At 45.7% G+C, this 27,570-nt stretch overlaps 1 protein-coding gene across 1 annotated transcript in view; it reads left to right on the top strand.

Annotated features, from left to right (window-relative positions):
• MTOR (mechanistic target of rapamycin kinase) overlaps positions 1-27,570 on the top strand; it is a 109,292-nt gene that overhangs the window by 52,658 nt on the left and 29,064 nt on the right. The window contains exons 29-36 of the mRNA XM_072608849.1: positions 11,236-11,311; positions 14,862-15,001; positions 18,376-18,476; positions 19,495-19,610; positions 21,067-21,144; positions 21,341-21,448; positions 24,702-24,827; positions 24,940-25,071. Coding sequence (XP_072464950.1) covers positions 11,236-11,311; positions 14,862-15,001; positions 18,376-18,476; positions 19,495-19,610; positions 21,067-21,144; positions 21,341-21,448; positions 24,702-24,827; positions 24,940-25,071 — 877 coding nt within the window. The remainder of the gene's footprint in view (positions 1-11,235; positions 11,312-14,861; positions 15,002-18,375; positions 18,477-19,494; positions 19,611-21,066; positions 21,145-21,340; positions 21,449-24,701; positions 24,828-24,939; positions 25,072-27,570) is intronic.

Below are 27,570 nucleotides of genomic sequence, written 5' to 3'. Positions count from 1 at the left end.
TTGTACAGAAACACTTAGATGTTTCATGGCAATGTGAATCCTTGTTTTTTACAGAGGGCTTTGAAGCCTGTACCAGGCTGGGAATGTCCTTGAAGTGATCCATCCATCTCTCACCTTTTGGTGAGATGTGTCTTGCCTATTCTTGAACATCTCTGAGGAAGAAATTTGGTACTTAATTCTTGTGTCTTCCAGCCCTTTAAAGAGTATTGATTTCAGAGTAGTTGAGATAAAGAAGATTCTAGGATCAGGTATATATTTGCCATCCTAGAAGAATCCATCTTTTGAATGACTGTAAGTATGTTAATACTTGAACTCCGAAAATCTCTTCAGACCCACAGCCTGCTTCATTGACTGGGCTTGGACCGACTACCTTGTGAGGAGGGCCTCAATGGCTAAAGACCCTGGGAATTGTCTTTTTTCCGAGCTGGGGAAGACAGAAAGCAACCTCTGAATGGGAAATAGAGGGCAGGATTTTTCAGCTTTTTCTGGAAAGAAAAGAAGAAAAGAGTTGGAGAGACAGAAACAGAGTGAGGGAAAGTGGTGTTGTGTCACCTGAATATTTAAGTTCTTTGTTGTTGCCATTCAGTCACTTTTAAGTCATGTCTTACTCTCCATGACCCCATTTGGGGTTTTCTTGACAGAGATACTAGAATGGTTTGCCATTTCCTTCTCCACCTCATTTTACAGATGACAAAACTGAGCAAACAGGGTGACGTGACTTGCCCAGGGGCACCCAACTAGGAAGTGTCTGAGGCCATTGGGCACCACCTGGGTGCCCCAAGTTCCTTTTTTTTCCTTGTTTGTTCATTTGGTTGGTTTTTGTTTTTGTTGTTTGTGAGACAATCAAGTTGAAGTGACTTGTCCAGGGTCACACAGCCCTAAGTTCTTCTTTATCCCTACCAAGGTTCCTCATCTTCGTTCATTTTTTTCCTTAGTCCTTTCCAGGCATGAGAACTAGTCATCATCTTTCTCATAACAAACTCTTCCATAAACAATTCACTTAAACATTTACTGAGTACCTACTGCCTACTAGGCACCTAGGAAGCTAAGATTCAGTCCCTGTCTTCAAGGAGTGTACACTCCAGTAAGAAGTTAAGGCACAGTAAGGAATGATATTGTGGAACACAAAAATAGTTGCTCCTTTCTCTTCTCCTGACTCTAAGAAGGATATTATTAGGAAGAACTGATAGCAGTTCTTGTAGACTCTGGAATTTCATCCTATTTCTTCTCCCCATCTCCCTGGAGTGGTTTGCTGTGTCCTGGACCTTTGCTTCAGGATCTGCAGGTAACTCATTTTATGAGTTACCTTTGCAGCATCAGGTGTGGTAAGGCCAGGACAAAGATGAGAACTCCCCCATAAAGCTAGCCTTTTCTCTGGCATAGGTGTGTCCTTTACCTACCATCTCTCCACCAAGGGGGACCAAATGCCCCCATCACTGGGACCTCCAGAAACGGCTGTTGACTCCAAGCAAAGTTTTAATGGAAAACTAGAACAAAGGACAGGCAATTGCTGCTCTGGGCTTCCCCCAGGAGCAAGGATGCTTCCCTGTAGGCTGGTGATCTGCCATCCTGTCTGAGGCAGGACTGAGTGGAAAACAGAGCGGTCATTCTTTAAGAATGTAATAGAACTTGAGATGATTGTGCCTGAACAATCGATTACCAGCGAGGAAAGCTAGGCCGCCTGTGTGGAAGGAGCTGGAGCCAGACCAAGCACTCTCAGGAGACGAACAAAACTTAACCTCACAGCATCTTAATTCTAAACACATGTCCCAAAGGTGTTGACACTGTGCTGCTTATGAGGGTAAGACTGGATTTAACAGTTGCCCTTTGGCTTCCAGGAAAAATACCCAGCCCTTTTCCTCCCTCTCTCTTCTACTCCCCCTCCTCCCCAGACACAGAAAGAGCATTTGGTCCAGAGAAATGAGGATCTGTTCAAAAAACACTCATTTCTTTGCAAAAACACATTCCAGGCCCCTGGACTCACTCATTTCATAGCCTGTCAGTATATCACCAATAATCTGTACCCCTCTTGAAAAGCTCATGCAAGCAGAGAGTGGAAAGGAAACTTTTTATATAAGCAAAGCACAAGCAGCAGATTGTGACTTTATAGCTTCAGACTTCTAACACTTAAGTGACTTCTATTCAACCAGACCCACGAAATCAGATCAGTCAGTAGAGCTCAAGTTTATTTTTGGCGGCTACTAGCCTCTTGTAGGCTCATGATAGAACAAATTGCCTTTATAAAGCATCTTTCAAGGCCTGAAGCAGACTATTTATGCAGCATAATATAATTTATTAATGATACGTCACCCCAAACCATCAGGGTGCAGCTGGAGGGTAGGTGTTCTGGTGTTAACTGTTATTCAGGTTAAAAGTTCTCCAAGCTCCCTCTTTGCTCCAAGCCTTTGTGGGGAAAGGTGGAATGAGGTACATGTAGTTGCACACCCCTCACGCTGATACAGTCCAGGTGCCCCTATCCTAGTCTCAAGTTTTGATCAAGCACCAATAGGCCTGTCAAGTGAACATGTGGAGCTGACTCCAAGGAGGGTACCCAGAATGACAAAGGGAGCAGCCATTTCATTGCCTGGTGGAGAAGCGTCTTTGGTGACAAACAGATGCTAGCCAAGTCCTGCCTGATTAAACAGTGTTCATGATCCCATCTGGAATAATAGGCCCTAGTGGAAACAAAGCTTCAAGAAGACTTCCGTTGGTTTCCCTCCCTGGGTTCTTGTTTACCTCTAGAGTGGAAGCAAAGAACCCAGGATGACAGGCCCTCTGCATCTGCTTGAGGGCCCCTCTGTCAGCCCCTTTTTTCTTTTCTTTCTCCTTCTTGACAGCAGATTCCTGCCAATAGTCCCCCTCCAAGCAGAGAACACTTCATTTTCCTCTAGATGTGAAAGGAAGGAGCAAGGAATGGGAGGGGTGAGGGGAGCAAAAGCAGAGGCAGCACCAGAAAAAGGAGCAGTGCTCATTGTTGTAGAATAAAAGATAATGGCCAATTTGTCAGGAAGTGGTGACAAGAAAGATAAAGTTGGAAGTAATTAACTGGCTGACACTCTGGGAGTGACGCGCCTGCCAATAGCTCCCTAAATCAGCCCAAGCCTCGGAGATGTGACAGGCGTTCATCATTTTTACAGCATGCCTCTGACAGGGCCCTCGGCTGCAAACCAAGCCAGCCAGATTGTGTTCATTGACAGTCAGAGGATGGTGCAGCTACTTTGGGCCAGCTTCAGCCCCACTGAACCTTCCTTTTAGCCAGGGATGCCTAGAGGTGGCATGGCTTCCCTGGCTCACCTTGGTGCACCAGGTTCATCTCTAGGAGTCAAGTTCCTCCTTTGGCAGAGCTTCCCTTTAGTTTAGTTAGGCAGTCCTCGCTCTGGAAGGAAAGCCTAATAGACTTGTGGGGAAGGGATAGTCTAGCCCTGGGACAGCCGAATGGTCTGACCTCGATAGCACTTCACTCACCTTCCCGCTATGAGCTCCTTTGTCCTCTGGGAAACAGATGGGTTTTTTTCCCTTGTCAGACAACTGGTAATCTCTTTTTCCTGTCCTTCCTCTCAGACCCCCCACCACGGCTGCCAGTTTTACATCTCTTCCAGACATTCCTGAAATTACCTAAAGAGTAAGGTGAAGATATACAGCAAGACTCATTTGCATCTGGGCCACTCTGGGACCAAACCTTAGGGAATCTGTTGTCATTTGTCCAAGGCTGGGCATCTCTCACAACCAGTCTGTTTCATCTCATTTCCAGCAACCGAGTCATTTGGTTTGGTCTAAGTTCCAAGGACACAGGCTTCTCCAGCCTGGACACTTCACAGAGAAAGCCTACCTTCTTTTCCTTTGGAGGGGAAAAAAGTGGTTCTTCTAAAGTTCTTGACACAAATCAATGAAATTATGATCCTACCAGACCCCTGAGTCCTATTTTCACCTGCCTCTGAATTTAAATTGGGTAGCTCTGAGGCTTTTCAGTCTCTCCCTTGCTTTTGCCTGCAGTCTGCATTTAAATTGGTGAAATACATGTCAAGTCACACTCTCCCTCCCTGCAACATTTCAAAAGCTCTCACTTCACTTTCTCCATTAATTGCTGTCTTTTCCCTTTCAAATCACCCCAATCAAAAGGAGAACAACTTGCCTTTCATTTCCCCAAGAAGTTAATTGGGTACCTGATAAAGACAGGACCCAGCCTCCCTGCCTCCTACTATGGTTCATGTAGAGATAACAAAGTGGTGTTTATAATATATTGAACAAAACTGGGTTTTTGTGAGAGGGGAGTGGTGTAAAGAATATGGTGGAAAATATTCACCAGCACAAAACATTGTGAGGCCCAAAAAGCAATGTCGGGCTTGTCCCCCAAACTTAGCAGGTTTGAAATCTCCAGACCATACAGCGGCCCCCTAACAGCTGGCTTACGTTTGCTCCCTGCCAAACGCCTGGGGAATTCAGAGAATTCATACTTGACGGGAGACCAAATGAGACGCAGGTTGTGGTCCACACTGGAAAGAGCAGAGAAAGCCCAGGCCCAGAGACACTTGAGAAGCAAACAGGAATGTCCTCATAAAAATCTAATCAGAGCTCCGGTAAAAGCTAAGACCTCTCCCAGATGCGACTTAACCTGTCTGACTATGAACGTGGCTATGGGATTGGGGTTGATGTAAACCAGTCATTGCATCACTTAGCTCTTAATAGACTGAAGGTCATCAGGAAGGTCAAGAACTCTTGCAAGAAATAAGAGTTGAAATCTAGAGGAGCCGTAGGTGGGAAGTGACCAGGACAAATCACAGAGATACAATTTAATATCATTCAAGCTCCCCTTGGAGGTAATAGCTTAGGAAACCCACCAAAGGAGAAAACGTGGGTGATAACATTTCTTTGTTTCTCAAGGATATGCCTAGTACCACTGCCACTTAAGGGGATCACTTGGGGCTTAGCTTGAAGGAGAGAACGTAATTTGGGGTTGCCTCTTAGGGCTCCGCTATGGCCAGGAGATGGAAGGGTCTCATCCTCCCCATTTACAAAATAAGGTGCTAAGAGACTTTGACATGAAAACCATTACGTCAAACTTAGATCATTAGAAAGAAGCAATCCTAGTTGCCACTGTGTATTTGAAGTGAAGTACAGTTAAAAGGGGCCAGTGCCTGTGGAGAGCTCTTCTGCATCTGGAGAGTTTTTTTTCATTTCTTTTGGATTGGATTGGCATGTTGTAGACTGTATAAAAAAGAGCTTGGCATTCTTGTGTACGTTGAACTGGGCCAGCTGATAGGGACAAAAGAAACTGCACTGTGGTCCACCCCTTGTGCAAACAGAATCAAAAGCATCACGAGGGTTCCTCTTTCCTGCTTCTGAGTCTGGAGTTATGAGAAGGGTGTCCCCTGGAACTCCAGGAAGCCAAGCAGGCCCTCACCATTTAACAGCTTTCATAATGAATGGAATCCCCAGGAGCAGTTGGTGCTTCCATTCATGTATGTGTGTATCCATGCCTTGTCTTTCCCTGCCCTTTCTGGCACCCCCTGAACCCTCTCTTTCTTTGAGTCCAGTCTCTCCCTGTCATCAGGCACAGCTCTGGGGACATTCTTTCCTGGGTACTTGTCTTTTCTTTATGTAGATTGACAGCCCATTTGAATCTTACATAGTAGCACCCTGCAGCAAACACAGGACACCTGTCCTAAATCATAGATCTGAGTCAGCACCAGGTCCTTAGAGCCCTCTGCTTCTTGTCATATCTTGCTAGTGGAATCCTTGCCTCTTTAGCCTCAGTATCTGCTAACACAGAAAGTCCTTGGGAGGAATCTACTGCTTTTCTGACTCCAAGAGAGGGAGACTGGTTTTGGAAAATGTAGTCTCCCTGTCATTTTTCTAAACCCCAAAGCCTTGGGGATGTTGCTAAAATCTCTGTCTCTGTGTCTCTCTCCTTCTTTCCCACTCCCCTCTCTCTCTTCTCTCTGTCTCTGTCTCTGTCTCTGTCTCTCTCTCTCCCCCCCTTCTCTCTCCCTCCTCACTTCTCCCTCCCCTGGGCATCTTTCTCCCTGTCCCTTTCTTTCCCTTTCCCTCTCAATATATCTTTCTCCTGCCCTCCCTTCCTTGCTCTTTTTCTCTGTCTCCCTTTCTCTCCCCCTCATCTTCCACCCATCTCCTCCCTCCCTAATCAAGTATATTTTTCTCAGCTCTTCCTTGCTAGTCCACTGTTCATGTAGGTCTGGTTTGTGTTGTGAAACACTCCTCTGCTGCTTTGAACAGTCTCCCCTTTAGAAGTCCTCCAGTGTTAACAGTGAAGCCCACGGGAGAGCTCGTATATACAATGAGCTTTATAACATTCCAGCTGCCCCATAAAATGGCAGTTCCTCATTAAGGGGTCTCTGGAGCAAAGGCCCTTTCTCAGCAGGAGCCAAGATTGCTCCTCCCCTTAATCTCATAAAACTCCTTTTGGGTTTGAAATTTTGAAACAGGCGTATTTCAGAGGATGGTCATGTGTCCTCCAGGCAACAGACCAAGTGAATTGTAAGCCATGGACTTCTGAGTTATAAAAGGCCTTGTTGATCCACCGCAACATCCATCCCACAATTCAGAGGAGACGAGAGAACCCTCTGTACTCTGTGTAGGTCAGATGAATTTCATGGGCCTCTCTGTTTCTTTTCCCTTTACCTACAGAAATCCCTGCCTCAGTGGCCTGACTTACTGTCACAGAGAAAGGCCTTTAGGATATGTATCAGTAGTTTCTAGGAGGTAAAAACTGGAAGAATCAGGAAGTGTGGGTTAGAGGTGAGACAGGTGGAAATGGCTTTATTGATTTGAGAGTAAATGAGTGAAAAGAGGAGGTGTCTGACTTCTCCCCAGCCCTGCTCACACACTCACACAACTCTGATTTACAGCATTGTTCACTAATTTACAACATCCAACCCATAAACACGTCAAAAGTATATTTACTGTGTAGACGTAAACTGTCAACTGTGCAAACATTCTATATGTGCACATGTAGTATATGTGAGAGCCCATTAGGTTATAAGTTCCTTGCGTGTGAAGATTGCATCTTTGCTGTTCTCTGGGTTATCCATACAGCGCCCAGCTCAAAAAAGAGATCGGGGGCAGGGCAGGGGAGAGTGGCATCCTGAGATGACTGCCTCAGTTCATCAATAGGTTGGTAACTTGATCCAGTTAAAATCTGCTGAAACTTCAGCAGCTCCTATTAGGATTCTCCAGTAGTCTTGTACACATGGACTGTGAGTCCACAAAGGCAAAAGGCCAAAGGGAAAATATACAGCTTAAGGAGAAAGCATCCTGGAGGAAATTAAAGTGATGAAAGAGACCCATGGCATCTGGGCTGCTTATTAGTGCCTCTACGCTCTCCCTCAATGCTCTCTTGTTGCTCTCTCAGAAAAAAATTCAGTGGCTGTGTCTAATCTTCAAATTCTCACCACAGATGACACTTGAGGGACACTGAGAGGTCTCGGAATCAACCTTCTGTGTGACCACAGCACTCCAGCAGGAAATTGTTAGGAGATTTAACTAGAGATGGGTGCTTTTTTAAAGTTGTTTTCAGTACTAGAGAGGAGGACGTGTGGAGAGGGAACAAGGGTGGGTAGCACATTTGCTATGGCCTTTAAAGCTGAAAGGGGGCCTTGAAACCTAAGATAGGTGTGTACACCAGTCAGTCAGCATTTATTAAGCATCTTCTATGTGCTAGTGGCTGAGGATACAGAGGCAAAAATGAAATAGTCCCTGCCCTCAAGTAGCCTCTGTTCTACCTGGAAATAGCGTCTACCTAAATATAAAAACAGACACAACAAATAGAGGGGATCGGGGACAGGAAAGGCTCCATGTGAGTCAAGGCAAATGGAGCACCACATGAAGGCAGACATTTGTTTTATCCCCAACCTCTGGAACTGGCTGCGATGTGTTAGTTTTCCTATTTACCTGCACAGCTGTTTTCATCTGTAAAGGATACAGCCCTCGTTCTTAGGCCTTACCTGATCTCAGCTGCATTCCCAGGCACTCATCCCTTGGAGTTGGTCCAGAAGTCTTTTGCTCTTGACCCCAGGAGCTGATCTAAGGTTCCTTTGACAGGGAGTCCCCAGGGTTTTCATCTTTCACCAATTCTTTCTGTGCTCACTGGGCTCTCTGACCAGTTTAGTCCACTTGGCTCAGAATTGTGCCACACCCGTTCCCTGATTACCACTCATGCCACTGCTGCTGTCATAACTGGATGCACCACCCTGGAGTCAGGAAGACCTGAATTCAAACAACATTCTCAAATGCTTCCTAGCTGACCTAGGACAAGTCATTTCACCCTGTTTACCTCAGTTTCCTCATATGTAAGGGGAATGGGATAACAATAGCACCTACCTCCCTAGGAGAGAGGATCAAATGAGATAATATGCGTAAAGCACTTTGGAAAGGTTTTATTGTTCAGTTGTTTCCATGTCTGATTCTTCATGATGCCATTTGGGGTTTTCTTGACAAAGATCCAGAAGCGGTTTCCTTCTCCAGGTCATTTACAGATGAGGAAGCTGAGGCACACAGGGTGAAGTGATCCCACAGGCATCCCTTTCTATTTGAATGTGATACCATTTTCCCCCTGCACCTCTTCTGCAGTTTATAGCCCCAGGGAGTTACCTGGGGCATTGAGCAGTGATGGGATCTGCCCAGCATCATATTGCCTTTCTGAATCCAAGGTGGGACTTAACCCTGTTTTCTGGATGCCAAGGCCAGGTCTCTGTCTCCCACACCATGCCACGTTTCTTTGCGGAAAATGATGGGATCATGATCTCCTTTGTTCTGGGTACTCCCCTTCCATTATTACTGCTTTGAAAAAAGTTAGCTAGAGCCTCAGTCTTCCTTATCCAGAACTGCTATCTTATAGTGCCCTAAGAGGCAACCTGGCATCTTGAAAAGAGCCATGAACTAAAGGCCTGAAAACCCAAGTTCATATTCCAGCCCTGATATTTCTTAGTCATCCAAACCCCCTTGGGTCTCAGTTTTCTCCTCTGCAAGATGTGGATGAAAACACTTCCTCAGAGTGCTGCTGTGAGGAAAATGCTTTGTAATATTCATTCACCCTGGAAGTGTGGGCTGCTTTTACCCTCCTGTGCTTGTCCTATTGAAGTTTTCCCTAAATTTCCCTATAATTGTATTGGCCCCTCACACAAGCCTGTCCAGCATTTGGGATCTGCATTTTGCCCTCCAGCAATGACACCTTTGTTAAAGGGCAGAAGAAACCAGGCCTTTTAATACTTACCGCTGAGCCTCAGTCTCATCAGCTGTAGAATGGGGAGAAAGCGCCTCCCTAGGATTGGGAAGGAAGATGTTCAGTCCATCTGAGAGCACTAGAGAGATGGTGGGGCTTGTGACCACTTGTGATGGCCTACGCATATCATCTGCACCTTCAAATGTGCATAGAAATGTCCAGCAGAACCCTGAGGCCCTCCTACTCCAGCCCTGACAGACTGACCCCAATTCCAGCAGGAGCAGCTACAGGGGAAAGGAGGCAGCCCTGGCCTCAGTCATCCCCCAGCTTCCTTAGTGCTAGTCCAGAGAACTTACTTTTCTAACACCATTGAAAAATATTAACTTGTTTTAATCTTGCTACCATGTTGGGCATCTGGGGGCAAAAAAAAATGTTTAGCTGTCCTGGGAACTATAGTGAGCTTTTTTATAGTGCTTTTACTTAAGTTAGCTCCTTTCATCTTTATATTCTTGTGAGGTAGGTACAAGAAAAGGCTTTTAGGATATGTGTGAGTAGTTCCTAGGAGATAAAGTGTGTGTGTTGGAGGTTACGGAAGAGGAAACTGAAACAGAGGTGTAAAGTGACTTGCCCATGGTCACACAGCTCGTAAAGATTTGAAGTCTCGTTTTCTGACTCCACAGCACCCCCTAGCTACCAGAGATGACCTGTATCTTATGCTTCCCCACCTAAAAAATCCTCCTTCTAAGACTGTCTGAGTCTTCATCCTCCCTCTTCCCTCGGGATCACAGGCTTCTGACTAGTGCTTGAGTGTAAGAGCTTTTCACTCTCCAGTACAAGCCCTTGTAACCAAAGTTTCACTGATCCGCATGGCCTTCCTGCTTTAGCAACCCCTTTGCAACGTCCATCCTCCCAAGGCCCTGGCCATTCCTTCATTGGAGTCACTGGTTGCTCAATTAGCCACATTCTTCTAGCTCCAGTAGACCTGTGCCAGAAGCCTAGGAGGGAGCATAACTCTGTGCAAGTGAAAGGTACTAGGAAAAAAGACAGGGAACTCCCAGGAGAACCGAGTCATAGAACTCAAGAGCACCTCGTAGAGCCTCTGGTCCAGCTCCCCTATTTTACAGGAAAGAAAACTGAGGCTCTGCATCCTTGCCCAGCATCATTTGAGCATTAAGTAGTAGAGGCAAGACTCCAAACCAAGGCCTCTGATGCCAGACCCTTGCTTGGTCCTTGTACATTGCCATCTAAAACCAATTGCAGGTGTGGACTCTAACTCAATTAAACAAATAATCAGCACCTACCATGTGCCAGGCCTTGATGACAGAGTGCAGAGCAGAACAGCCCTCCCCTCCCCCTTCCCCATCCTGATCCAGAAGAGAAGGCAGGGTGAGGGGGGAGAGGAGTGCCATTGATAAAGAAGGGGAGTCTGCATTTGGGAAGGACAATGACCAGAATCTCCAAGGGGCCCTGCTAGGAGAGCATCCTCAGAGCCCCCTAGCCACAGAGAGAGGAGAAAGCCTCCAGGTGACTCTGTCACCATCCAGTGCATGCTCTAGGGTCACATACACATTTAGCTGCTTTCATTTGATTTTCAACTGCCCTGATTACTGAAAGCAATTGATGAGTTACCAGCATCCCTTGGGTCTGTGAAACCACAGAGGAGCATGCTTAGGCAGACTAGCTTTATCTGACTGGGAAAGTTCTCGAACCCCAGTTTCTGTTTTGTGAAAACTAGGTGGTCTCTGACCTGTTGTTGGCATCCTGGAGGCCAGGCTGATGGTTTTGGTTCAAGGTGGGAGGCTTTAGAGAGTGTCCCGTTGTAAGTCTACTACCTAGGGCCTCCTGGATAGCATCACCGCAAGCTGAGTAAGATCAAAACATACCCCAGCTGAGATCATTCACACTGACCTTTCCAGGCAGGAGGAAATCATTGATGTTCTCTCCCCACTTCTACTAGAATTAGTGCCCAGAGGGCAAGTGGGGTTCTGTGGGATCTCCAGCATCTCCCTCTACCTCCCAGTCCTGTGAGGATAACCACCTTCTCTTTGTTCTCCTAGCATCAACAATAAGCTGCAGCAGCCAGAGGCGGCTGCTGGTGTGCTGGAATATGCCATGAAGCACTTTGGAGAACTGGTGAGTCCTTCACTTTGCCAGAACCCTGGCTTTGGAAGTCAGGGTAGTTGTGAACTAATCTCAGGTACCTTCCAAAGGGCCTCGTACCAGTCATGTTCCTTCACTGGGCATCACTCTCTCCACCTCTTATAAGAGAGACCCATGATAATTAAAATAATAATAGCTAGCATCTTCACGGCCCCTCAAGGTTTGTAAAGCACTTTATGTTTTTATCTCATTTGATCTTCACAACAACTCTATGAGAAAAGTCCTGTTATCCCCATTTTATAGATAGGAAACCGAGGCAAAGAGACTTTGGATGACTTGCTCAAGATCGTAAGTGCTTTAGACAAAATTAGAACTCAGGGCTCTCTGACTCTTGAGTCTAGCACTTCATCCACTAGGCCATTTAGCTGTACCAAGAATTAGAGACCTTGGGTTCAAGGCCCATTTAGTGGCAGTGTGACCTCGAACAAGCCATTTCCCTTCTCTAGGCCTCAGTTTCTTTGTCTGTAAAATGATGGGGTGGAACTACAGCACCTCTTAAGGTCTCTCTCAGTTCTGACATTATTTGATTGGAGTAATGAAGCACTATGTCTTTAAAATGTCATAGGTAAAACTCACAAGAAAGAAAGAACAATCCAGATTATAAATATTCTTGGTTTTGTGTTTTCCATTATTTGTACACTCTGCCTTTCCCTCACCACAACTGTTTTTTAGTCAATGATTCTATAACCATGGCAGGCACTGAGAATGTAAATATGAAAAAAGAAAATCATAAATCATTCCCTGCCCCTCAAGGAGCTTTGCAATCTAATGTAATAATGTAGTTATTATTATCCTTAAGTTTTTCTATTCATCTGTATGATCTTCTCTTTTGGATTGGTGGTATCTCCTGTAATATGGGGCTCCATCGACTTTGTATTGGATTCTGTGGGAGCCAAGGAGATTCTGCAATTGGGAGAGAGCAGAGACCAACGTTACGTGTCTGATGAGCTTCCCAAGATGACAAGCCCTAATCCAGGGCTCCCTAATCCATCATGTCTTCAGCCCATTTCTTCTTTTTGTAACTAGGGGGCAGCTAGGTGGTACAGTGGATAGAGCACCGGTGCAGGAGTCAGGAGGACCTGAGTTCAAATCTCACCTCACACACTTGACACTCACTAGCTGTGTGACCTTGGGCAAGTCACTTAACCCCAAATGCCTGATCCTGAGTCATCCTGATGAATATCTGGTCACTGGGCATTTTGTTACCATTGGGGCAAAAATGCTAAGGTTTATGTGGTGAACCACTGAGATCTAATGAGAATCATTTAGATCAGTTATGCTGAGGGAGGGCAGACTTGGCCAAGAAACACGGTTAGAGGTGCTGCACATAACACATAAAAAGTGAACCAGGGGCTTCTTTTCGGCAACGTTCCTCAAAGTAGCAGCTACCTCTAGGCCCTGGAATCTGAGCAAACTTTGACTTGAAGCTGATATGTGGGTCACTGTGGCTGATTTCCAGTGGATCAGCTTTCTGTAGGGACCTTCTTTCAACTAAGAGATCCTAGGTTAACCTTTGAGGATGCCACAGGAAAGTGCAAACTATTCTGGGGGAGAATCGAGCATCTTCTTAGTCCCATATCTTCCTTCCACAAAATGACCTGTGGTCAAGATGAATATGCTCTTGGGAGCATATCAGCACCTGCAGACGTGCCTTCTGAGTCTAGTTACATAACTTGTGTGTATTCATTGCCAAAGAAGACCATGCCATCAGAGAAATGATGACATGACTTGCACTTGACTTTGTTTTGAGTGAGGGAGGGCTGTGCAGGTCACCACCCTCACTTCTCCTCCAGAGCCATCTGAATCCAATGACCAGATATTCATCAGGATTTATCAATATATGTACAGGCTTACTTTGTATGCAGTAAGAGCTGCATTTGAAAAAGTAAGATAGTTTTTTGAGAAAACTTCGCTTTCCTTCATTTGGGTCTTGACTTCACAGGAAAATCACAAATACCCTGCCCTCTTCCCCAAAGGAAAAAGGCACAAGCAAGGGACAAGAGGAGGAGCATTTGGCCTGGAACATCAGAATTCCTAGCCTGATTTGACTTTCACTTCCTAGAGATAGACATTTGAATTAGTCTCTTAGTTTTTGTCATCTTTTATTTTTATGCCACCTTCATTTCAAAATCTATCCCTTCCCTTCCCAGAAAACCATCCCTTATGATAAATAATGTTAAGGAAAGAAAAGGGGTGGGAGGAAGGGCTCAGCAGAACAGACCTGCACATCAGCTGAGTGGGTGGTGTATGCCTTGTTCCACATCCCTGGCCACCCACCACTTCAAAGAAGAGAAAGAGGTACCTTTTCTCATCTCTTCTTCAGGGTCAAGCCTGGGGATATCGAGAGGCTTCATTTTATGAAGAGTTCAAAAAGCTGAAAGCATTCTGGGACATTTCAACATCTGTTGGTGTTTCTGTTTCCCAAGCCAGGGTTACTTTGTCCTATACAGAACCATATTGTTTAAAAGTAAATCTCTGGGCAGCATCTGCCATCTCTTGGCAGGAACTCTTCAGCTGGTGGTGCCAGAGCCCAAAAGATAAGCTCAGACGGGAATGTGAAAGGGGGACAGGTTGGAGAATAGGCAAAGAGAGCACTTAAAAACAAGCCGATCTCCTACTGAATTTTGAAATTTGCCCCCTGAGAGTCAGGTTCTGTTGCTTTAAGGCGTCACTTGACTCAGCGCTGCTCACATGGAGGACTCTGAGTTTCAGCGTGGCACCAGCTCTGCCCAGGACTCACAGGACCATCATGGAATTCATCCTCTGGGCCCTGCCACTAGCAGAGCTGCCAAGGACTCAGAGGGAACATTGGTGGAGCCTCCAGAGACAGGGAAAAAAATCTTCAAAGATTTCCAAGCAGACTTCTTTTATTTCCTCAAAGTTATAATCCATTAAGGAGAAGCCCAGAGATTAAAGAACTAAAAAGAGTAAGCTTTGTGCTCCAACAAATGTGTGCTCATTCATGGCCAGTGATTGTGCAAACCACAACCCATCTTCCTAGAGTAGTGAGGTTAAGCCACAAACCCCAGAAAGTAGCTGCCACTCCTGCTCCCTGACACAGTTCTAGCACTGGTTATCAGTGGGGCTCTGCAGCATTGCTGGGTGTCTATTGTGCCCATAGAAGGACTGCCCTTCCACCCCTCACCAGCCTCAGGCCCCATATCCTACTGCTCTGCTGACTTGAGCCCATGAGTAAGGGAGGGAGGGAGGTGTGGGGAGAAGAAACACAGGCCAGCATTTGCTCTCAGAATGTCCTGGCATCGTTTCTGACATTATACAGAGACACTAGCATTTCAGGCCTGTACCAAATCAGATGCCTCCAAGTATGTTGAAACTCTTTACCCAAACACAGACTTGAATAAACCAGGAAATTAAATGGCATCCGCAAATGTGCTTTTCAAATCAAGCATAGAATCCAGCACCTCAGAGGAATGTGTGGTGTACAGTGTGTCCCAGCTGTACCACAAACTCCCTGGCACATAAAGGGCAGCTGAAAGTCCTTTCTGTCTTCCCCACCTGACAGGAGATCCAGGCTACCTGGTATGAAAAACTCCATGAATGGGAAGATGCCCTGGTCGCCTATGATAAAAAGATGGATACAAACAAAGATGACCCTGAGCTAATGCTGGGCCGGATGCGTTGCCTGGAGGCCTTGGGAGAATGGTAAGCTTACATGATGATACGAACAGTCTGTTTGAGATTTACCTTTTTGACCTTTGGACTCTTAAAGCTACTCATTAGTTAAATCCCCATCTCAACCTTATTTGACTTGGTCTTCTACATAACATCACTATCATTTTCCAAAAGCAGAACTCCCTTGTCCCTCTTCCCATAGACCCCCATCTGATAACTTCAGTGTAACAAAATGAAGAGACACTGATTGACTGTGTTTGGCAGCTATACCTCATTCCATATCTGTGCTCTGCAGATTAGAAGTAGGCCTCATCACCATCATTCTGTGGGAGTTAAGCTTTTGGTTGAAGGCCTGAAATCTTCAAGAGGTGTTCTTCTTTACTGGTTTACTTGGTTCTTCTTTCTTCACTCTGCATCAGTGCATACAAATCTTCTCAAGTTTCTCTGAAAGCTTCATTGCTGTCATTTCTTATGGCACAATAAAATTCCATTATGTTCACATGCCACATGCCATTGCCACTAAGTACCCATGTGTTACCAGTTTTGTGATACCACAAAAAGTGCAGCTACAAATAGTTTGACATATATGGGACATTTTTTCCTGTATTTTTTACCTTTGTACTAAATGCCTAGTGGTGGTATTGTTGGGTCAAAGGGTAAGAAGTTTATTGACTAAGTATGTCCCAAAGATTTATCTGTCAGTCGACTGTTTTTATATTTGTAAATGCTCTCACAGCTATTGAGCATAAGAGCATTTTTAAAGACCTTAGAACAGACTGTGATCTATACAGAAAAATTAAATTTAAAGACCTGGTATTTGGTTTTTAATCTTTGAAAGAAAGTGCAAAGACTGTGCTTGGCAGAGGGTCTGGCACGTAGTAGGTGCTTAATAAAGGCTTATTGATTGACTGATGGATTTTGGACAGTGGTGTTTCTTGGGTATGGCACCTTACTAGTGAACTGTCTATCTCTGAGAGAAGTCCAGTTTCTTAAAGAGACATTTTATTGAAGTCTTTTGTCTCTACATCACAGTCATTTTCTGCTCTAAATTGAATTCTTCCTTACTACAAAAAGCCCCAGAAACTATTCTGCAAAAAACCCCAGTACAGAAACACCCAATAAAATGTATGTGACAGTCTGCGCTGGTCATCCCTGAGGACAAAACTGCATTTCCCCCTTCTCTCCAGGACCATTGTCCATTTTTCTGTTGTCCAGAGTTGGGCTTCCTTTCAGAGATCTTCTCATCAATACTGTTGGAGCCACTGTGTGGATGGTTCTGTTGGTTTGGCTGCCTTCGCTCCACACATTTGTTGGTCACTCTGCCTTCCGGGAAGCCCAAGGCCCCCTGGCAGTAGTGGCCAGTGCTGTGCCTGAGCCCAGTGCCTTGTGTCTTGGCTGTCACAACACAGCTGTTCCCAGTGTGCACTGTCCAGTGGAGAGGGGTGTTAAGAAGTAGCCATCTATCCATTTGTAATGGACTGCTCCTCTGGTTTTGAGAGGTCCCTGAGCTGTTCACCTCCAGAGGGGATGAATGAGTAGAATAGCTCCCAGATTAGAAGTTCTTCACTTTTTTTGTGTCAGTGAGGTCTGGTAATAATAATAATAGCTAACATTTATAACGCATTTTAAAGTTTGTAAAGTGCTTTACAAATAGTACATTATTTGATCCTTACAACTGCCCTGAGAGGTGGCACTGTTATTAATCCCTGTTTTACAGATGAGGAGGACACTGAGGCAAACAGAGGTAAAATAACTTGCCCAGGGTCACTCAGCTAGTAAGGCAGGATTTTACTCAGGTTTTCTACTGGACCACCTAGAAGTCTGGCGAAGACCATGAACTCTTTCTCAGAATGGTGTTTTTACATACACAAAATGAAATACATACAATTGCAAGGAAACCAATCATATTGAGATGATTATTTTTCCCATCCTATTTCACAGACTCCCTGAAATCTATTCACCTTAGAGGTTCATGGATCTCAGGTTAAGAACCCCTGTTCTGGTCACTTCTTGGTGATAATATGAAAATTGGTTATCCCACCTAGACTCTAACAAATTTCATTTATTTCTATTCAGAGGCAGAAACTTCAAGGTGGGTGGTTTTAACAGACACACTACAAAAGGATAACTAAGAGTAGTTGGAAGGCAGTGTGATATAATGAAAGGGTACTAAATTGGACTTGACAGACCCAGGCCTGGTATTGGCTCTTCCATAGGGAGATCCTGACCAGGTGACTTTGGCTCTCCAAAGCTCAACTTCCTCTTTGGAGGGTCAGGATCATTGATTTGAAGCTAGGAGAAGCCTTACTCATAGTCCTCCCATCCAAGGACCTCAGAAACCAGCTAATCAAACTCTCTCACTTCACAGACAAGGAAACTGAGGCCCAAATCAGTTAAGTTACTTACCCATTTACCTAGGTAGTTAATGCCAACTGGGGTTTGAACTCCCTTTCAACATTCTTTTTACTGTTCCATAGTACCTCAATGATCTCTGAGGTCCTATCTAGGTACAAGAGTCTGTGATTCTGTAATATGATCCTCACTCTTGAGTGTGCTTTCTGCTGTCTGATTTTGGATGATCTGATTTTAATTAATTGAGTAATTGACCACAAGTTCATTGGGTGATGAATGAAGACCTTGCATCTAACCATTTCTGTCCTGTTTCAGTCTTATTCTGAATATTCAAGGGCCTGGGAAGTCAGCAACACTGATGGACATCTGAATGTGGGCTCTCATTAAGTTACTCCATACCTGAGTGCTGATTTCAGTTTGGGAGTTATCTCCTTGACCTGGACATCACTAGAATTTGCCCATCAGAGTCATGGCCTTGAGCCTACTCTGCATGTCCAAGTGTGTATCCTTAGAATGCAGGCTTGCAGGCTGGCCATACGGGAAGAAATCCCAGTGTTCTCTGTCTGTTGGGTTGGTGCTTTTTACATTTCAGAAGGAGCCCAGCTACCAAAGACAGTGCAGTCTCAACAAGCATGCATTAAACATCTACTGTGTGCCAAAGACAAAAGTCAAACAGTCCCTCCCCTCAAAGAGCATCCATTCTATCAAGAGAGACTCCGTGTACATATATTGACATCTGTATAGGACAGGTACAAAATGATGTTGGGCAGGGGAAGGATACTAGCAGCTAGAGAGTCAGGAAAGCTTCCTGGAGAGCATGAGCTCACCCTCAGAAAAATAATGTAATTCAAGAACCAGGCCACAGAAACAAACCATAAAGAGATGATTTACTTCCTCTGTGAAGTGAGCTCACAAGAACCTGCTCTTGTTGAGATGAGGGATAGTCAAGCCCTAGCCCAGTCCCTATAGAAGCCTTCACACTCAACTGGGTGGTTAGAAAGACAGACTGGCTGTCCCCTGTTGGCCTAAACTGAGACTTTCTCTTCCTTAAGGGGACAGCTCCACCAGCAGTGCTGTGAAAAGTGGACCCTGGTCAACGATGAGATACAGGCTAAAATGGCCCGGATGGCTGCTGCAGCTGCTTGGGGTTTAGGTAAAATGTTCTGTCTAGGGCCAGTGGGATTGTTGGTGGGCACCTTGGCACCCTGGGCAAATACCTGCTCTGCAGAAGAATCAGAACTCTATGTGCCGAGTCATGAGCTTGGGGAAATGACCAAACCACAGAGTGGACACATCAGGAGCACCGAATTTAGTTTGAGCCCTCACTGTAATTAGCCACTTTGTGTCACCAGACCCCAGAATGACGATGATTAGCAATGTCCAGTCCAAAGAAGCCCAGTGAGGTGGGGAGGGGAGAAGGGGATGATAGGTCATAGACAAAGTGCTTTACCTTCACCTCTGTCCAGCCTTACTTGAGTCACAAAACTTGTCCCTTTCCTTTAGTGAGCACTGGGATCTATCCAAAACATTTTTCAAAAACAAATTGCTTCCTGACGAGTCATCTTTCACTATTTGCTTTTGCCCAGGGGCAGGGAGAATGGATGAACTGACGTTCCTGAGTAAAAGTCAGGGAAATGCCTTGTAAAAATCGGCAGCCCTCCACTTTGCAGCTAATGAAGCTGATATCTCTTCTACAGATGGCTTTGGAAAAACTGTAGTTTGATGTCTGTTCATTCCCTTTGGGGAAGTGAATAACTCTTCTTGGCTACAGACTTTTCACCAGCCATTAAGTGTCTGGTGTGACATAGGGCCCTCTGTGCTGTGGCTTGGCCTAGCTTTCCATTGCCTTCTGAGAGCCTCCAGTGGGGTAAAGAGGTAGCCCAGGCACTGAGGGCAGGACCTTTGTCTAGGCCAGTGTCTCATCCATGTAACGAGTGTTTGGGTGTAGCTGGGTTTTCTCTGGCTCCCCAGGGCCATCTTACACCCCTTAATGGTGAGGAAAAGAGCTTTCCCATCCCGTTGTTGATAGTGTTGGAAATCTTCCTCCTCGGTCCTTAGAGTCAAGGAGTGTTTGGCACTTGGCCTATTGGCACACATTAGGTTCACTTGTTTGTGAGGCCTGGGCCTGGTGAGAAGGTGTAGTTCAGTTTCTTCTTCTGCTGTTGGTGCAGGTCAGTGGGACAGCATGGAGGAGTATACCTGCATGATCCCCCGGGATACCCATGATGGAGCTTTTTACAGAGCTGTGCTGGCCCTGCATCAGGACCTCTTCTCCCTGGCTCAGCAGGTAAAGACCTACCTCCCCTGACACAGGTCAGCCGAGCTCCTGCAGGCAGTCACCTTTCTCCTCATCTCCCCTTCTCACTCAGTACAGAGCGGAGCATGCTAATAAAAAGCCATGTCTTTTGAGGTAAGAAGTACAAGAGACTGAAGGAGGAGTTTGTGTTCTCAAAAGCAAATCCATATCCCTCCCATTCCTTTTGACTTAGTCTCCCTCCTAAGCCCTGATGTTTTCTCCTTTAAGCCTCCTCTGAGGGTTTCCTTTCCAATGAGCTCTATTCCAGGTCCTGCCCCTGAAACCAGTGGGACCCAGTGAGTTCAGATACCAGGGGAGAAAGCAAGCCCATTGCTCTCCTGGGCTTGTTGAGCCTTTCAGCTTCATGGGTGCTGCTCACTCTGGGCAAGACAGAAAGGGACCAGGTGCACTGTGTCGTGCCCCTATTCATTATTTCCTCCTTGCTCTTAATCTTCTTTGTCCTCACAAAGGACAGAAAAGAAAGCCTGTTAGTTTATCTGAATAGAATTCAGGGAGTGAATGCATAGTCTCACACTGCGGCAAATATCAGTCCCCAGGTCCTTTTTTGGCCATGCACTTGTTTCATACATTGATTACTTTCCAGGGAAGCTGATATTTTATTTGAAAATTCTGTGCTGACTTGCAGAATTAGATAATGGAGTAATCAAATCAGCCCTGTCAGGCCCCAGACGTGCTTTGGATAAGGTGCATGGATAAATGATCCTAGCACTTAAGGGATGAGGGTTTGATAATTAACCTTAAGCATTTAAAAAAGGAAAAGCTATGGATGAGAGGTTTTTAAATTGATAGCACAGACTAGGATGTAGCTGCAGTCCCACAGCTGTACCCAGGACTCCTGTGTATAGGAAGGAATGGAGACTGTTGCCCATTACAGAGGCTCAGAGGCTGCCTCTGGGAGGTACAATCATGGCCCAAAGGTGACCCTTAGTTCCTGAATACTGTTTCACTGAAAGCATACTCTGGCTGGTCCTGCTGAGTTGTAAAGGCTTTGAGGACAGACCCAGAAACAAATCCGATGTGTGTGTCATCCAGGGACCAGCCTGGCTATGTCTGCAGAAGCTTGCCCCTCACATGATTGTGACCACTCTCCAAGGGCTACTACCAAGTCCTAAAGAGCATGTGTGCTGTGGCTGTACAGGGAATACCCACCCTGGTAAAATCACCAGGCCTGAAGGCATTGAGCAAGGACTCTCCCATGTCCACAAGTGGTTTTACTGCCATGAACTGACTTGTTTTTCACAGACCTGAGAAGAGGTTTCTTTCCCTCTTAGATGAATTCTCTCCTTTTTTCTTCCACCTCCCCACAATGAAATGGGAAGGCGGAGGTCTCTGCACTTCTTTGGGAAGCCCTGAAATAACAGCAGTGACTCAGGCACCCTGAATCCAGAGCCCAGCTTCACTCAGTTTATTTCTCCCTTTCTTCTAGTGCATAGACAAGGCCAGGGACCTGCTGGATGCTGAGCTAACAGCCATGGCCGGAGAAAGCTACAGCCGGGCCTATGGGGTGAGTGAGACCCTCAAGATAGCTTTCTTTTCTTGTTCCATTGGCAATAATTCCACAAAATGAGACCCTTGGAAACATGCCTCTGCCTGGTCTGGTCAGCAGATAAACTGACATCAGAAGGGCTGGTTTTAAGCTAATCCTCCATTCTGGATTCCTCATGCAGTGATTAGGATGGAATGTGGTTTGCTTCCTTCAGGCAATGGTTTCCTGCCATATGCTCTCTGAGCTGGAGGAAGTTATCCAGTATAAACTTGTCCCCGAACGGCGCGAGATCATCCGGCAGATCTGGTGGGAGAGGCTGCAGGTAAGGCCTGTGAGGAAAAGTACATGGGCTTGTCCACTTGGACCCCATTGGCCCTCTCCTGTATTCTTGCTGAGTACTCACCCTTACTTTATATTGCTACAAAATTCACATTTAAGGCAATAGATATCAATTAAACACATGACTTATGCAAACACTTGGCCAAGGGCAGAAGGAAGTAGAGTTTAGCTTAGACACATGTCCCTGTCCACCTTCATGGTACTTACTCTCTAGTAGATTCAAAGCAACATTCCTCAGGGGCCTTCTCAGGAAAGAGGACCTTGCCTCTGTGTAACCTCCTCTTATTAACACTCCTATAGACCTAAGACAAAATTTTCTCTGGCAGTTAGTCCTGAACTTAGGATCCTCAGCCCCTTGTACATAGAAGCTGGCCACCTTCGTGCCACTCCCCAAGCTCTCTTGGTGGGGTGCTGTCCCTGCTGAGCAGCCACCTCAGCTGAAAATGCTCCAGGCCACTGTCACAGCTTTCACTGAGAAGTGTCTCTCTGGGAAGGAGCTTTTCCTCACATTCACTGCATCACTTAGACCATCTGAATGAGCTCAGGTTGCCAAGTCAAGCCTTGAATTCCCTCATTTATACATTTCAAAGTAGGTCCCTTGGTAACAAACAATCCTTCCATTACTTGGATGAAGGAGGATAGTGAATGAGCATACAAAGATGAAACATTTACCTCCTGAAATTCTTACCTTCTTCGGGAACTGCGTGTGCCCTGGACTTGTCAGTCTCCAGCACCCACACCCACCCCAGAGATCCTCTTCTGCTCCTCATGCCCATCGTGTCTGCAGGCTGCTGACCAGAGGCGGCTGCAAGAAACTGGCCCAAGCTTCCTGATTCCAAGCAGTCTTCCCAGCACATTCCACTGGAAAGAGAGGACAGCCCTGGGCAAGGAGACATCTATGAATACAGCTGTTTATGGTCCTGAAAAAAAGCACATACAGTTCTTTTACATCTTTTATAGCATTTTATTAGTAATTATGAAATGCCTGCTGAATGTTTTGGTGGAAAGTTTTTGAGCACTGGCAAAAGCTTCCATAAAGCAAAGATTTCCTTTCTAACTTACATGCACCTCACTTTTAAGTGCCACTAATGGTTGGGGTGCTACAGTGTCCAAATCAGAAATCTTATGGATTTCTTCATGGTATAATAAGCACTGGGCCAGTCCTGGGTGGAGCTCATGCCTTTCTCCAGTAGGCTCAATCCAACATGGTTTCTCTAAGCTATCATTTGAAAGGGCCAAATTATTTTAGCATCTGGGAGAAACTGATGAGAAGTACGATTCCGTAACAACAAACAACTCACTCTTTGTACTTTCTGTTTTTCTACCTTTTTAAGCCATTGTTGTTTTCGTACTTCTTGCATTGGAAGGACACTGTGACCCAGGCCCCAAAATAAAACATCTCATATGGTGTGAAAATGTGGTTTTCGTTGATGAGATGCTATGGAAATAGAAAGGAGCTGTTGTGGCCAGGAAGCTGCCATTTAGGGCTCTGGTCCTTAGAGTCAAAAGTTGGCTAATTCATGGAATTGTGGAACTGGAATAAATTCTAAATACCATCAGCTCCTGTTCCCTCATTCTCCAGAGGGAGGACCTTGAGGCACCCAGTCCCATAGCCAAGCAGACCTAAGATTCAGGTCTTCTCCTAGTCATGTAGGTTACTCTTCCAGTAATTGCAACTATTAGATCATGGGTCATCCTGTCCCCAGCAGGAGAGGGCAGAGCCCCAGAAAAGGGACCTGGGTTTCAGTCACACCTTCAGTGATAACTGGCTGTGTGACTCTAGCATAGTCCCTTCAATGTCTCCAATGACTTCCATTTTCTCATCTGTGAAATGAGAAGGATTAGACTCACTGGCTTCCCAGGTCCTATCCAACTTCAGAGCCAGGTGCTGGGCCTAGGCTTTCTGCTCCCTCAAATCTCTACCTTTATAGGTAGCCATTTCAGCTCCACACCCTTGTCCTGTCTCCACTCGTCTTGTGACAGACTCCACCCTAAAATATTTCCATATCCACCTCTTCAGTTCTCAGCCACGCTGACCAAATACCGGGGCTTTGCTGCCCCAAGGCAGTCCTCTCCTTCCTCTCTAAATGACTCCCTGTCTCATTTCCCACAGACACTATCCCAAGCCTCCTCTCTCCCCTCCTCAGCTGAACAGGTGCCTAGCACAGTGCCTGGCACTCAGTAGGTACTTCATAAAGGCCTCTTCTCTTTCTTCCCCCATACTTAGCCCTCAGTTCAGTCCCCTATCACCTTTCACCTAGATTATGGCAACAGCCTCCCAGTAGATCTTCCTGCCTCCACTTCATCCTAAACACTGATACCAGAGGTAATGGTCATGTGACTCCCCTACTTCATCAACTCAGTGCCTCTAGGGTTAAGTAGAAAACTCCTCTGTTTAGCTTTTCAAGCCCTTTACAACCTGACTGCAACCTTCCTCATGCTCCCTTGCCCTGGGATCCGGACAGTCTGGCCTTCTCTCTGTTCCTCTCCAAATCTCCTGTCTCCATACTTTTGCTGTGGCCATCCCCCATGCCTAGAATGCCCTCCCTACATCACCTCGACCTCATAAAAGGCTTCTCTGTCTTTAAAAAAAAGCTCAGGCCTCACCTTCTACATGAGGCCGCGGTATCCCCAACTGATGAGAGCCATCTCTGCCTAACTATCTTGTATTTAACTACCCATGCTTATTTGTGTTCATGTATTTATTCTTTTTGTATGTGCTGGGTTTTCCCCTGGAAGAATGTGAGTTCCTTGCAGACAGGGATTGTTTCACTTTCCTTGTACTTCCCTCCAGTGACCAAAACAGAACCTGGCACGTCATAGTAGGCCCTTCATAAACGCTTCTTGACTGTGTGAGCCAAGTGAGGAATTTAGCCTCCTTAATAAGATGTTTTTCCTTTTTAAATTAAAAAATAGTTCACATATATACATGAAGGTAGTACTTTTTCTCCCACTGAATTTCAGTCCTTTATGTGTGTGTGTGTGTATGTGTGTGTGTGTGTGTGTGAATTTTAGCACTATGTAGTCATTTTTATACTGCACGCAAGAAGGGAATTACTAAATGGTATGCTTGTTCAGTCTTATAAGACTGAGAAAACTGAAGGTAGCAAAATGAAATCCATTTAGTAAAGAATATTTTTGTTTTTCGGGGATTGAAGGAGGAGGGGCAGGGTAGAATATTGATTTGAGACCCTGCAAAGAAGCTAATTCATTCTTCTAAACCTGCCATCCCTCAGGGCTGCCAGCGGATCGTTGAAGACTGGCAGAGAATCCTCATGGTACGGTCTCTTGTTGTCAATCCCCATGAGGACATGAGAACTTGGCTTAAATATGCGAGTTTATGTGGCAAGAGTGGAAGATTGGTGAGTACCATCTACCCAACTGCTTCCCAACAGGGCTGGTATTGGGGAAAGTCTGGGGAAGAGCTCTTATTCCAAACTGTTTGTAACCTATTCTCTTCATCTTATTTTTAAGGCACTTGCTCATAAAACTTTAGTGTTGCTCCTGGGAGTTGACCCTTCTCGACAGCTAGACCATCCGTTGCCAACTGTCCATCCTCAAGTGACTTACGCCTACATGAAGCACATGTGGAAGAGTGCACGCAAGGTGTGTATCTTCCTCGGCCTTTCCTTCCCAAGGACTCTCTCCCCCTGCCTGGTCATGATTGTCACATGACCAATTTGGACTGTTAGAACAATCCATGATTCCATTGGTCCGGCTCCCCTCTCCATTGCCATGGATCAGGGATCACAAAGTAGGCCTCTGATTTCTGCCTTTTAGCATTCCCACCTGACCTGCTTCTCATCACCTCTCTGAAGGAAAGTGAGTCCTAGGCCATTGGGACTTTGCTCCTGATATTTAGGCAGGTGGACAGATTTCAGAAGACAAGCTAGCATACGTGTCTGAAGAAGTTATCCACGCACCATAGGCTTTCTAGTGATGCTGCTTGCACGTCCCGAGTGTAGTAAGTCACAGAGAAAGCCCAGCTAGCTCTTTCTGAACAAATGAAGTGGCTGGATGTTCAGATCATCTATTTTGAAAAGCACAAGCTCTGAAGCTGTCTCCTGGAGGCCTTCCCACGACCAGTTGAGTTTGTTCAGGTTTTTACTGTTCTCTTTTTTTTCTGTCATCACACTGGAATTCACAAGTGACAACACCCAGGGTATAATGGTGCCAGAACCAGGGGGAATGTCACGCTGGGAGCCAGGGTCACATTCCTCCTGTTCCCTTTAAAGAGAAGCCCTTTGGAAATGGGGCTGCCCCTGGTTTGTTTTTTAAAATTGCCTTAGACCATGATCATGTTAACAAAAAATAAGTGGCCCCATGTGAGACTAGTCTTTCCCCTGGAACCTGACCAATGAATAATTCAGATAGAACCAGCCAAAACTGGCACCTGCTTTAGCCATTTTCTCACTCCAGAGGAGGGAGACAATGATGCCACCATCCCTATCCCCTTTCCCTGTCCACTGTGATTACCACATGGCAGAGAAGGGATGGAGATGAGCAGTTATGACTGGGGTGTGGGACCACATTTTACTACAGACTGTTTTTTTCTTCAGCCTGGGGCAAGGCACTTTTGGATGTCACTGCTGATCTGTTTGGCCACGATTCTGCTTTGTGGGGGGTTGTCTCGGTATTCCTTAGAATGCCACCCAGAGTGTTAGCCACTAGTTTTGGATTCCAGTCCCTTGGTCCTCTTCTGGGATTTTCATCTAGCAGTGACCCAAGATTCTTTCTCCAAAGAGTGAGGACTTGGTTGAGATTGCTTTTTGAGAAAGGCTAGTGTTTTCTTCTCACTTCTGCTGAGTTTGCCAACCCACAAATTTGTGATGCACAGTCTGATCTCCCTCCAGTCAAATGGAAAAAACAGAAGGACCCTTTTTGGCCATTGTAGATATGAATGCAGTCTGGTTTCCTGCCCAGATTTAACCATAGGATTTCTGGATAACCTTTCAGGAATGTGACCACTACCATATAGTGCGCCTCAAGAGGGTGAGCCTAAGTTCTTTACTTACCCCCAAGAAAAGTTCAAAGCACCCAGATTAAAATTCAGAAAGCCTGTTTAAAACTCGTGGTGCTTGGATTTAAAGCTTTGGGCCCAGACAGGTCACATTGGCCTGTTGCAGGTACCATCATGTAGAACTGGCTATATGCACCTGGTAGTAGTGTATGATCGTTTCTATTTGTATACCAACGTACAATTTTCAAAGTACTCTGACATACATGGTTTCATGTGATCCTTATAACCATCCTGTGAGTAGCTGGATCTGGGGTTATTACTCCCATCCTACAGATGATGAAATGGGAGAATCAGAGAGGCTAAGAGGCAAAACGCTGTGCCCCAAGTGCACCCAACTCCTCAGAGCTGGCCTGTGCACCTTTTATTCCCCACCCAAGCTGCATTCACATTACAGACTTGCTAAGTCTGACCTGAGCAGCACCATCTTCACCCAGAAAAGAAGGAAAAATGAATGCGCTGCCCAGTTTGCTCACAAGTGTAAGCTTCTCCAGCTGTGCTCATCTCTCCTGCCCCTACCTTCATCCTGCTTCACAGGGACCTTGGAAAGAGGAAGATGTCAATTAGTCATTTGTCATTCCTTGACAGAAAGTACTGTCTTACCTCCCAAGTCTTCACAGACCTGACTTTAATCATCTGTCTTTGCTTTAGGTACAAATAATCTTTTTCCCATAAGAAATCCCATGAGAACAGATTCTTATGCTTTACTAGGGGCTGGCCCCCTCTTCTGAGATATAGTAGCCAGCATTTGCGCTCTAGGAAGGAAGAGATCTGATCCCCTCCCTGCCCCTGGCAGGAGGGTCTTGTTGACTAGGAAATGCAAGTTTAGCCAAAAGCCTTTCCCTGACCCAGGCAGCCCCACACACGCGGACTTAGAAACCTATGCCTGCTTCCAGGTTTTCAGCCAGTCTCTGCTGACTCTTCATTCTAATCAGAATAATAATGCTCATTATCATTTGCATAGCAGCTGCTTAGGCCAGGCCCTGTGCTGACCACTTTTGACTCAAACCCTGGCGTTTCAGTTCTCCCTATACTGCTCTCTTTAAAGAGAAAGGTTCCCTTGTCCTGTCACAGGCCTTGGGATATTA

The sequence above is a fragment of the Notamacropus eugenii genome, chromosome 5 (genome assembly GCF_028372415.1).
Source record: "Notamacropus eugenii isolate mMacEug1 chromosome 5, mMacEug1.pri_v2, whole genome shotgun sequence".
Classification (NCBI taxonomy): domain Eukaryota; kingdom Metazoa; phylum Chordata; class Mammalia; order Diprotodontia; family Macropodidae; genus Notamacropus; species Notamacropus eugenii.
This window is presented reverse-complemented; position numbering and strand designations above follow the sequence as displayed.